The sequence below is a fragment of the Pan troglodytes genome, chromosome 15 (genome assembly GCF_028858775.2).
Source record: "Pan troglodytes isolate AG18354 chromosome 15, NHGRI_mPanTro3-v2.0_pri, whole genome shotgun sequence".
In the NCBI taxonomy this organism is placed as follows: Eukaryota; Metazoa; Chordata; class Mammalia; order Primates; family Hominidae; genus Pan; species Pan troglodytes.
In genome coordinates, this window is record NC_072413.2 from 64,965,602 (window position 1) to 64,978,667 (window position 13,066).

Sequence of the window (13,066 nt, forward strand, 5' to 3'; positions counted from 1 at the left end):
TGTCAAAGTGAATCTCTAGGGGATTTATAAGGATGGTTATAGTATTTATTTTCTCTAATGCTTTGGGGAGAAAAGATGCTGTAATTAATCAAAATAAAATGTTGACTTCCTAGTCACGGGTTTGTTGAGCATGCATTCTTACGTTATAGAAAGACCTTTGATGTTTTGAAATGTTTGCCAAAGGCAGTGAGAAATGTATAATGCTATGATCTTATTTTTAAAAGGAAAAAGGAAAACCGAAAAGAGAACAAGTTGCTTTTTCAATTCATTTTCTGATGTTTACATGTAGCTCCATCGAAAGCTGGAGGAGCTCAGAGATCACCTAGAAGGCAATGTGAAAGGATACTCTCTCAGAGTAAATGTACGATTTCACTTGGTGATTTTTTTTTTCCCTAAACTTCTGCTGACTGGTAACTCCAAATCTGATTGGTTTGTCCTCTCATCTCCATCTTTTTCCTTTCTGTCTCTTTTCCCCCTCTTTCTTTCTTTTCTAGCTGCGGCTTCATGCTCCCATTTATGAAATAAAGATTAAATTAGCAGGGTAGAGGACCCTAAAGCCACACTGACTAACATTGCTGTTGACTTAATAATATTTTGGCCCCAGTGCAAAATAAAATCTTTCTTTTCAAAAATCACTATTTCTTATACAATTGTATACTTTTTTGAGGATCTTGTCATGAGACTTCATTTGGAGATTTTTCTATTGGTCATGTCTTCTACCCCTTGTTAGTTATGTCAGCAGAATAATAAATTATGAACTGGATGTGAGGGGTATATCCTTGATGGTACAATTTCAATTTTCAAGGAAAATAATCAGTGTTAGGGTATCATAGGTAATCTGGCAAGTAGACACATTTGCTCTGAGTTAATAGACTTAACTCAGACTCTTTTAGAATAAATCTATGTCATTTTGTTTAAAAATAAGAAAATTAGCAGTAAGTACCTTCACCAGGAACACCTTCACGTAGCATCTTACAAATACTTGAGCTAAAGTCTAATATACCCAAGACAACCATTGAAGGAGGACAGTACCTCGTATCCACTCAATCCTGTACATACATCATATAGTCAGAATTCATGATAGTATTTTTTGTGACAGATAGTTCAGACTATCAAGATTTTCAAGAAAAATCTCTAAATTGGTTTTGGTATAAATGTAGCAGAAGAAAAACTAAATTACTACAGTAATTTATGGCTTTCATTTCTGGGGTTTCCAAAAAAGTTCCTGTGAATCCTGGTATCCGATTTACTTCTCACAAGGTTATTAGCATTCATTTAATTCACACAGCTATAATAGTTTTGTTATAAAAACTAGAATTAAAGTTAGGGATATGATAATTATCTTATTTCTCAGCTTGTTTTTAATTGTATACCACACATAGTCATGTGTATCTCTACGCTAAATTTCTGATTATTGAAATACAAAGTGATTTTTATTAATAAGTTGTTAATTCTAATAACTACACAGAAGGAATTAATACACGTGTCTCATATCTCTACTTCTTCCTTTGAGCTACTCTTTGTTTTCTGCACATATTCTTATAGAATTTTGAAAACCATCCATAATCACTCCCCAAAACCTATTTTATCATTTTTTTAAAAAAAAGATTAGTATGGATTTTATGATTAAATCAGTCTGGACATACCTAATTATTCTAGAAACCCATAAAAATATTTTAATATATGTATTTTAGTCTTGTGCTCTTTCCTAATCAATCATGAGAAGTAATTTTTCTTTTCAATGAAACTGAGACCAAAAAGTTGAGACTTGCTGATTTCTGTATGGTAATGAGTTAGTAAGAGACCAACATCAAATTTAAAATTTGATGCCTTAAAAATTAGGTTATCTCATGCCATTATTTAATTTCTTTTTTCAACACCTGTACTACTATATAATGATTAATCTCATTTTATTTCACTGAGAAACACTTTGTTCTGATTACCTTGTTTCTAAAAATATTAAATATAAGGTGTATCAGTCTAAGGATCCTGTTAACTGTCCAATATAGAAAAAAAAAAAAAAACCTATCCAAAGGCAAGTAGTATCCTCTCTAGAGAGTTCAGCTAAGGAAACATGCAAATCAATTGCTTAGCTGAATTTTCAGTTTCTCTCCTTACCCTTTAATTCCTACTACCCAAGTATACCTTAAAGTGCCTTGAATATTAAAAATTGATGCTAAAAAGAAAAAGTTATTCTCAGAACCATAGACTATATTAGACAGGTTTTGTTTCTAAAATGAAGTAAATTGGCATTCGGTGATGATTTTGTTTCATGAAAATTTATTGTAGGTGTACACACACAAGAACAAGTGTATTAGTCCATTTCCACATTGCCATAAAGATACTGCCTGAGACTGGGTAATTTATAAAGAAAAAAGGTCCAATTGACTCACAGTTCCACATGGTTTGAGAGGCCTCAGGAAACTTACAATCATGGCGGAAGGTGAAGGGGAAACAAGGTACGTTGTATATGGCGGCAGGAAGGGGGAGAGCACAGGGAAAACTGCCACTTTTAAAACCATCAGATCTAGTGAGAACTCCCTCACTATTTACAAGAACAGCATGGAGAAAACCACCTCCATGATCCTATCACCTTCCACCAGGTTCCTCCCTTGACATGTGGAGATTACAATTCGAGATGAGATTTGGGTGGAGACACAGAGCCAAACCATATCAACAAGTATATGAGGTGTCTTTTACTTCATTAAAATGCTGGTGAAGATTTCAATTAGATGAAAGAGTCAGAACCATGTTCCTTATACAATTGTATAATTTTCTGAGGATCTTCTCATGAGACTTCATTTGGAGATTTTTCTGTTGGTCGTGTCTTCTACCCTTAGTTATGTCAGCATGATTACAGATTATGAGCTGGATCTGAGGGTTACAGCCTTGATGATTCCATTTCAATTTTCAAGGAAAATAATTACTATTAGAGTATCATCATAGGTAATCTGGCAACTAAGCACATTTGTTCTGAATTAACGGACTTAACTCAGACTCTTATGTACATAACCTACAGTTACTTTTACATAACAGAGTTGAATAGATGAAACACAGATTATGTGGCCCATAAAGTCTAATATTTTATTTAATAGTTAAATTTTTAAAAATTCAATTAAATATTTTATTTTATGGAGAATTTAAGATATCATTCAGAAGTGCAGGATGAAGATTTAATTTGCTAATAGTTTAATTTGCTAATAAATAAAAATTAATATATTTTAAAATTAAATATTTAATATAGAAGGTTTGACATCATTCAGAAGTGTGAGATAAGGATTTAATTAAATCATTAATGCTTGAATTGGATGATGTAGACAATATGTTATTTTTTAGAAAGGGAAGAGCCCTGTACCATTATTGATTAAGGATAATGTAATCAACAATATAAAATAGAATATTCTAAGATACAATGTTTTGAATAATGTTTATTTCTCATATTAAAATGTATTATTTATTCAACATTGATTCATAAAATGGGATGTATTAGATTATTGATTTTTAACTTAAAAATGCATCATCTTTTTCTCTATATCATTCAAAGCAGAAGTATTTTGAACTTTAAGTGCGTTTTTAGTAATTTTAGTAATAATAAAATCATCATCTTGTACCTAAGCAGAATTTTACTACCTCAATGACTACAAAAATTACTACAAATCCTTAGATTAGTGATGTGCTGATAGTAATAGTAACTGAAGAATAAAACCACATAGAGGAAAAATTAATTTTCCATTTAGTCAAATGGATGAATCTATTAAGAAGAATATTAAAAGTAATGCACAGGCTTGAAGGCCAGTGAAGACAGTGTTGAGAATTGAAAAATACAGGATAAGGCAGGGGACGGTGGCTCATGCCTGTAACCCAGCACTTTGGGAAGCCTCACTGAGAAACACTTTGTTCCGATTACCTTGTTTCTAAAAATATTAAATATGAAGTATATCAGTCTAAGGATCCTATTAACTGTCCAATATAGCAAAAAAAAAAAAAAATTTAAAGGCAAGTAGTATCCTCCCTACTTGCGGGTGATCACTTGAGACCAAGGGAAAAACCTCCTGTCTACTAAAAATACAAAAAATTAGCCAGGCATGGTGGCATATGCCTATAATCCCAGCTACTTGGGAGGCTGAGGCACAAGAATGATTTGAACCCAGGAAGTGGAGGTTGCAGTGAGCCAGGATCACTCTGCTGCACTCCAGCCTGGGCAACAGAGTGAGACCCTGTCTCAAAAAAAAAAAAAAAAAGAAAGAAAAGAAAAGAAAAACATAGAATAAGATAATCCAAAGTAATACTTTCTTTACAGAATATAAATCAAGGTAAATTTACAAAGAATTTGATTAGTTGACGAGCAGTGGGGCCAAAGAGAGCCTAAATATTAAGATATTCAGGAAAAAAGTAGATAAATGTTCATTAAATAAAGATAGTTAAAAGAAAAGAAAGGAAAGGAATGAAAATACTCATATGCCACAATTTTGTATTTTCATCTGAATACTCAGTTTATGTATTATGATATTAAATTTTTCTATTCAGCTACAAATATGTGTAGATAGGTTTTGGCTGACCAAGTGTGATTTTTTTTAAGGGCTATGATAAACAAAAAGAAATATGGTTCATGAAGACAGATTATTGGCATATAAGTGAAACTAAGATGGAAAGTGATGAAATGGAAGGAATATGACAATTATCTATAAGTACTTAACTATACTAACACAAATTAAAGGATGGTATTTAAAGTGAAAAAAGTCAAGGGAGGAGTTGTCACCCAAAATAAGACTACCTTTTAATAAGTGTTAAGAAAAATACCTGAATCAAGTTAGAAAGTAATGATCTTTTGAACCATGATTTTTAAATGTTTAACAATTAATTTCCTGAATGCCAATATGGGATAGTATGAAATAGTGCTAATATAAATAATGAATTGGGTAACTGTGATTTTATAGATCTTTAAAGATGAGTATTTTCATTGCAGCCTTAGCTCTGAATTACTTTCTTATATTTTTGATAAATAGATACCTATTGTCTTTAGGGGGGTTTTGTACTTTTATTTTTATTGAGTTAATGCGATAACTCAGAGATCAGCAAATCCTGTTTTTTTATAGGCCCACAAGCTAAGAATGAGTTTTGCATTTATAAATTGTGGAAAAACATAAAAAGAAGAACATTTTATGGCATGTGAAAATTATATGAGATTCAAATTTCAGTGTTTAAAAATAATGTTTTATTAAATTATAACCATGCTCATTCATTTGCACATAACCTGCAGTTACTTACACAACAGCAGAGTTGAATAGTTGAAACACAGATTATATGTCTCATACAGTCTAAAATATTTACTCTCTATTTAAACAGAAATGTTTGCTGAGTCCTGCTGTAACTGGTTAGTGTGTCAAAATAACATTGACGTAGGAATGGTTATAATGCAGTTTGTGAAATTTCTTCATTTTAAAGCTTGAGAAAAGAAGCCTGCTCATTTTTCTGAGGATGGTTTCAGATTATTCTACAAGGAAGCATATGTTTGGAAAGGTTGATCTCCTCAAATTGTCTACCTTTACATTTTTATTTTCTTCTTTTTTATTGTCTTCTCTAGCTATTCTCTCTCTCTCTTCACATAGATTTCCCCCTCTACACACACACATACACACAAAGTCTTCAAATATGGAACTCTAATGTGGATAGAATATAGATTATAAATTTCTCTTTTATTGGAGGCTCATTTCTGGGTTTTCAGAATACAAAGATAAATCTCATTATTGCTGTCTTAAATGTTATATAAAATATGTTTTTAGAGTATTTTCATTTAACACATTGCATTTTTCTATTTATTACTTCATTACGTCTTAACAAAGATATTTCCCCTGAAGACCATGATGAACTTTTGATTTGGCCTCACCTAAAATCATATACCTTCTATGGGAAATTTTATACAACTGGAAAAGATACACTGACATGATCAAGTAATATATCATACCTTAAAAATCTAAATGGTATTTGAATCGAATCAGCTAACTTTGAGTGGGGAAGAACAGATGAAACATTAGTCCCTAGATAAGTAAATATTTAATAGTCCTTAGGTGAGCAAACAGTTTGTAAACTCTACTTACTTTAAGCAAATTTGAGTGTCTCTTGATTCTTTTATGTAGAACATTGTTTGAGCCTTCCTTGTTTGGCATTTTGGCATTTACTTATATTAATAATATTCATTTATTTACTATTTCATTTATAATAATTATGTAACATCTGAGTATCTTGGTAGATGATGTCTTATAAATATGACCAGACTACAATAATGATGAAGATAACAGTAAGTCAATTTTAGGATTATGTCTTTGGACTAATTTTGAGTAATTTTGCTACTTTTCACTTTATTATTATTCTCTTAATGTAGTTAGTTCAATTCTAAGGTTTCAGTTATAAAAATAAGAAAAAATGGCCAAGCGCAGTGGCTCACGCCTGTAATTCCAGCACTTTGGGAGGCCGAGGCGAGTGGGTCACCTGAGGTCAGGAGTTCAAGACCAGCCTGGCCAACATGGTGAAACCCCATCTCTACTAAAAATACAAAAATTAGCCGGGCATGATGGTGGGTACCAGTATTCCCACTTACTCGGAAGGCTGAAGTGAGAGAATTGCTTGAACCCAGGAGGCAGAAGTTGCAGTGAGCCGAGATCACGCCATTGCACTCCAGCCTGGGCAATGAGTAAAACTGTCTCAAAAAAAAAAAAAAGAAAAAGAAAAATCTATCTTATCCTGTGCTTTAAACAAAAAAAAAATCTCATGATATTAATAAAATCACCTGCAGTGGCCTAAGACATTATTTAGAATCGAAGTGACCCATTTCTGAGATGTTTAATGTGCACCATAGAATTGCCCTCCTCGGAACTGACTTTAATTCAAAGATAAAGTACTAATAAAATATCTCAAGTAAATTTTCCTAGCAATAGAAAATAGAGAACTGAGTAAATTTTAACAATGACAAGACTCTCAAACTGTTTTGAAAGATAAAGTATTTCAGTTTTATGGGCATAGATATAGACACAGAACAAACATACACAGCAAGATTTTCTTAGAACTAGCATTTTGCTAAAGAAATTCAGATATGTGTATGGCTGAAAAATGTGTAATTTCTGAACATGTATAGAATTTACCATATTTTCAAAAGTACCTCTAAGCAATAAGTGGCTATGATACTTTTTAGCACAAATCTTTGTGATAGTTTTTAAAATTCTGAGCATTATTTCATCAGTTCAGTTTTTTAAGATAGAAGAAAAAGGGTTTGTATAGTCATTTATTAAATAAACATATATTGAGCACCTACTACATTCTGCTATGCTTGGCACTGGAAATACAGTTAAAGAACAAATCTTAGATAATAAGTGCATTTGTGATTCTTCTACTGTCACCTTCTCCAGTACCTTCATTTCCCCACCGTACCTTTGTGTTTTGATACTTCCTGCAGTATTTGTAAATAGAGAATACATACTTAACAACTTCATCTTACATGGCATTGTGAGACAACCTAACGAGAAAAGAGTACACAGAATTGAACATGGCAGTGTGACAACGTAGAAAATAAGAACAGGGAAGAACATTATCAGTTCAGCATCATAAAGGTTAAACATTGTTGTAAGTATAAAATAGCTATTTTTAAAAATCAGTGATAAAATAGCTGTTCCAAAAATTCTGTGAATCATTCTGATAAAGGTTAAGTCTGTTGAAGAGTTGTGTGTTTAAGTTTTTATATTTTTATAGTGTTGCTATTGCCATTATATTGTAGAAAGTGCCTCAAAGCAATAAGTGGCAATGATACTTTTTCGCACAACTCTTTCTGATCGTAAGCTTTAAAATTCCTGAATGTTATTTCATAAGTTCAGTTTTCTAAGAATAGAAGAAAAGGGATTTGTATTTTCATTCATTAAATAAGCATTTATTGAGCACCTACTACATTCTGCTGTGCTTGGCACTGGAAATACAGTTAAAGAACAAATCTGATAATAAGTGCATTTCTGATTCTTCTACTGTCATCTTTCTTCAGTGGAGAAAGAGAGGTTCAGTAATACCAAAAATGGAATAGTTGAAACAGGAAAAAAGAATCAGAATACTGGCTTTGGTGCCCTCTTTAATGAATACTGTGAACATGTATGGTAGAGTTATTCTATAAACAACCTCCCATGTAGTTCACTAGTGTTAAGCCAGTGAAGATCAGTGCAGTACCGTAAGAAAAATTGTCCAGCGTTCTGCTTTCTTTCTTAAATGAGGATCTTCTCAGCAAGATCTTACCAGATTCTGAACAGAGGGAGTCATCTCCATCATGGATTTTTTTTAGCAAGGTATTTTTTGTCACAAAGTTTTCCTTCAAATAACTTGAGTCTTGACATGTTTTCAAACTCAAGTGTCTGCTTATAAAGCTGTTTTATTATCTGGCCAAGTGTGTTGGTGATGGAGCCATCTAAACCCTCTGTGACCCTTACTATGCTATCCTTTCCTCTTTAACAGTGTTTTCTTTTCCCCACTGCAAAACCAGGCTCGGCTTCCCTCGTGCTCATCTACCTATAGTGTATCTGAGGTATATTTTGCACGTGTTTTCTTACATGGTCAATAACATGCTCGCCCTCACCATTTTTCTCATTTTATTTTCCTTTTGCCTTAATTTATTTTGCCTTGCACTTTGCACTTGCCTGAAAGGGATGAGGATACCAAAGGGGGAAAATTCACCTGTTTTAGGGGGAAATTTCTCTATTTTTATGAATGATGCACTGTTGTCTGAATAACTTTTTTTTGGCAGTCACTACATCACATTGAAATAACTAAAACCCAGATAGCCAACTTGATTGCTGTGACTACCTTTATTCCATAATGACTCTTTTGAATTAGGTAATTTATTATTAAACTCAAATTGGCTAAAGGCAAGATTCCAGTTTGTATATCTATATATGTCTGTGTCTGATAGCTGAAGATTTGTATTCAATTAGTGATTGTTGTGTCTCATTAACCACAGACATAGGAAAACATCCAAAATTGATTATTAAATAGAAAATAAATATACATCTATTTTATATAAAATAAAAGATGTATCCCTTTTTTAAAATCTCATTAGATGACTTTAATAATTTTTTGCTACTTATATTTTCCTAAGATTCTTGTAATCTAGAAGAGATTAACAGTAAAGAGATTCATGTTCTTTTAGTAAAATATTTTACATGAAATTTGGCCTATTTTCCTTGTCTTTTAGGAGGTTTAATTTTTTATCCTTACTGTGTTAAACTATAGAATAAATGAGTTTTCTTGTTTTCGAAAAGCAGATTTATTGAAATATTATTAACAGACTTTGAATATCCATTAAGTCTCCTTTCAAAGCAGGGGCATTGTTTGAGTAGCTAAGAAGAAAGAGTATATGTACCTTGAAATATGACAGGTAAATAAAAGAACTTCAGGCCAGGTGCAGTGGCTCACACCTGTAATCCCAGCACTTTGTGAGGCCGAGATGGGTGGATCACTTGAGGTCAGGAGTTTGAGACCAGGCTGGCCAACATGGTGAAACCCCGTCTCTACTAAAAATATAAAAAATTAGCCAGACGTGGTGGCACACACCTGTAATCCCAGCTACTCGAGAGGCTGAGGCAGGAGAATCACTTGAACCTGGGAGGCAGAGGTTGCAGTGAGCCAAGATCGTGCAATTGCACTCCAGCCTGGGTGATAGAGTGAGACTTCATCTTAAAAAAAAAAAAAAGGACTTCAGTAGCCTATGAATTTTAAGACCTTCATTCTTTTCTTTACAACATAATTTCTACATGTATTTACTTTGTATAGGCCACTGTAGCTACCATATTAAAGCCAGTATTATCAGCTTAATTCTGATTGCAGAAATATTATCTCAGAATGTCATCCCAAAGAAAACCCTTGAAAGATAGTACTGTTTAAAATACGAGGTAGTATATGCAGAACCAGAGGCAGAATACCATCTGCAGATCTCAAATTTTAAGAAAAAAACAAAAGAAATAGCATGACAAACCCATAGCCTCACAAAGTTGAATTTATTGAGTCAATAGAATTGCAGCTATCTTCTTCAATTTTTAACTTTGCAAGTTATAACTGTGAGGTTTTTTTCTCTTAAAACTGATTTCCTGGGGAGTTAACTTCTTGAAACATACCACTAGGGAGAAGCAAAGAAAAGAAAGCCAAATGAGCTATTTTTAGTATCAACAAAGACATTTGAAAGAGAAGGTTGGTATCATCTCATCACCACATTTTCTATAGGTCTTTTCTTAATTCCCAAAGATTATGAGTGCTAGTGTAAAAAATATATAACCCATTTCTTTTTGCCACTTCATCCAGGCAATTCTCCATTTCCCATGAGAGTGTGTAAGAAGTCTACCATTGGCATCATCTCCAATCACAGCCTACAGCATCCATCAGGGTATTACTTTCTCTATGACAGCATGTGTGCAGGAGGGCTCTCACGTTGGAATGTGGAACTGGCTTCTTGGGGGGATTATGTATGCTGTGGCATTTGCACCATGGCACTCAGCTCTTAACTCTGGCTTCATCTAGATTTGTTTCTTTCATTGTGACACATGGGCTTTCTTTATTTGTCATGAAGTGTGTTTCTCTTTCTGTCACTCGTGGTAGGGTTTCTCTCTTTCACTCAATGCCACATCTCTGTGGTCTCCATAGGTGCTGTTTATGTTTAATTTATGATGCTATAAAGACCAATAAAATGAAGAACTCCTTAAGTAATATTCATGATAATCCTCTGCCTAGAAATAATTGTTTCTTTTTAGTCTTAAATTGGTAAATATTTCACAGAATTTTAGACTGTAAACCTTAATAATTAAAATTTCAAGGAATATTCTTCTTAGCTTTCAATTTTTCATTTGGAAACCTCTTGACAGGATCATTGGTACAAAGTACAGTATTTATTTTATAGCATCACTATGGAGGTAGCCAAACCTTCCATGGCTCGATCTCTTCTTTCCCTTACATTTACATCATCATCTTCATTTACCTACACTATTTTAGAAATTAAGTCTCCAATCCCTAATGTAGCACATTGGTTTACCAATTGCATATCACTATCTTCTGTGTCATTCATTAGATGAAAAAAATAAGCCTTGCTCAAAAATGAACCTATCCATGAGTTGTATAGGAACAAGATTTATAACCTCAGCTGGCTGATACTATTTAGCAAAAACATTTCTCCACGTAGTTATGGTCCCTTTGTAAAAAAAAAAAAAATATATATATATATATATATACATATATATATACACACAATTATTTTACTTGTGATAAGCTTTGTTTTTGATATCTCATTATCAATTAATCTTCATAACAGCCTTGTTTGGGGTAAATATTAATGTCATCCTCATTTTAAAGATGAGGAAATTGAGACGCAGAGAGGTTAACTATCTTGCCGATCATAAAGCTAGCAAGTGAGTGGCAGAAAATTGTCTTTCCTTAAATACCATGCTTTCTCCTGTTAAGAAGTTGTTAAAAGTCATTAGCTCTGTGACTAGCATGTAGTAGTCTTGTATTTTCACTTCATCCATTTACTTTGTTCAGGTTGATCATATAGTTTGGGGTATATATTATGAGAAGATGCACCTATAAGATACAAAACTTTAATTAATACAAAACGTTAGTAGTGTGTATTTTCACTTCATCCATTTACTTTGCTCAGGTTGATTACATAGTTTGGGGTATATACTATGTGAAGATACACCTATAAGACACAAAACTTTAATTCAAGAAAATGTTAGACATCTAACATTTATGGTTATATAATTTATTGTTATGTAATTTATTGTTATGTAATTTATTGTTATTTTTCTCTTATTTAGTCATTTGATAAATATTGAGCTACCTCCTATGCCTTATTTAATTATAATCTGCCAGTTATTTCTTGGCCTTTGGAATTGGCTTTACATTTAGAATACATAAAATATTGTGAATGTAATGAGATCAGTGTCTCATATTATACAGTTTTTCATCCCTTCAAGCAAAGTGAAAAAAAAAGAACTCATCTTTCACGTTTCTAACTGATTTTCAACTTTGTTCCAGCAGTGTTGTAGCAGAGTTCCCTTTTCAAATCCTTTGAAAAGATTGCTTCAGAATTCCCTTAGTATAAACCAAAGCCAGAATTAATACTTTCTTCTGACAGAAACTGAATTCCTTCTGACTTATTTGAGAAGCTGGAATATATACTAGATATGAATTTATTATAATTTGTAACACAGTATCTAAACCAAAGAAAATTAATAAACATCCAAGTTGTCATGCTTTTACTGGTCCAAATTGAACCCTTTACAGCCTTATCTTTAATGTCTTAGATTTCCCAGTAGCAAGGTTGATTTAGATAATTTGACATTTAGATGCTAAATAATTTATTTCCTGTTGACTAGACAGGGACTGAAAATTGTGTTTTTATTTAATGCTTAAGAACTTCTAGCTATCTAAAGGAAAGATGGTTTTAAAGTTGTAACATGCAAAATAGTTGCCCTTTGAACTCTTAGACACTATTAGGACACCAATTCTGATCTAAACAAACTTGGACTGCCTAACAGTTTTGGAGCTTTTGCAAACAGAAGTTTCAGTTAAATTGCAGTGAGTAAGTCTACATATTCAAGAAAAGAAGGGAGAGAGGAAAAAAGGAAGAGAAGAAAGGTAAATGAACTTTAAACACCATACCATTTTCTATTTCAAAAGAAAAAATAGGAACATTTCTTAAACACCACAGAACCACAAACTGTTTAAACTGGAAGAAACTGTAGCCAAAAAATAAAGATTCTATACTGTGAGATAATCACCTAAGATGTTCTACTATATAAAATCTCATTTAGAAAATCTTTAATAATGATTTATTACTTATTTCAATATATTTATCTACAGTGTTCCACCCTTTCATTCACATGTATTATTTTTATGCCATTTGTATACTATAGTTAGAAAACTGGAGGTAGTGTGAAGAAATCTTAGAATTCTATCTTTTGAAAACACTACAACTGCTGCTATTAAAATTTATTGATTCCTACCTCACTTTCAAATTTGTAGAAATGAACTGGAGTATATAAATTGT

General features: G+C 32.5%; 1 protein-coding gene across 25 annotated transcripts in view; it reads left to right on the plus strand.

The window, feature by feature from the left end:
* Positions 1–13,066, plus strand: part of GPHN (gephyrin) — a 672,536-nt gene that overhangs the window by 479,119 nt on the left and 180,351 nt on the right. For 11 of the 25 annotated variants that reach the window (XR_010151161.1, XM_063793562.1, XM_063793571.1 and 8 more), the window contains one exon: positions 8,516–8,557. The exons of 12 other annotated variants lie outside the window; for them this stretch is intronic. Coding sequence is in view for 12 of the 13 variants with exons in the window: in XM_063793562.1 (XP_063649632.1) it covers positions 8,516–8,557 (42 nt within the window). In the remaining variant the exon portion in view is untranslated. Of the gene's footprint in view, positions 1–289; positions 362–8,515; positions 8,558–13,066 lie in introns of all 25 variants that reach the window. 2 more of the 25 variants (XM_054666662.2, XM_009427971.5) reach the window with 1 other exon arrangement.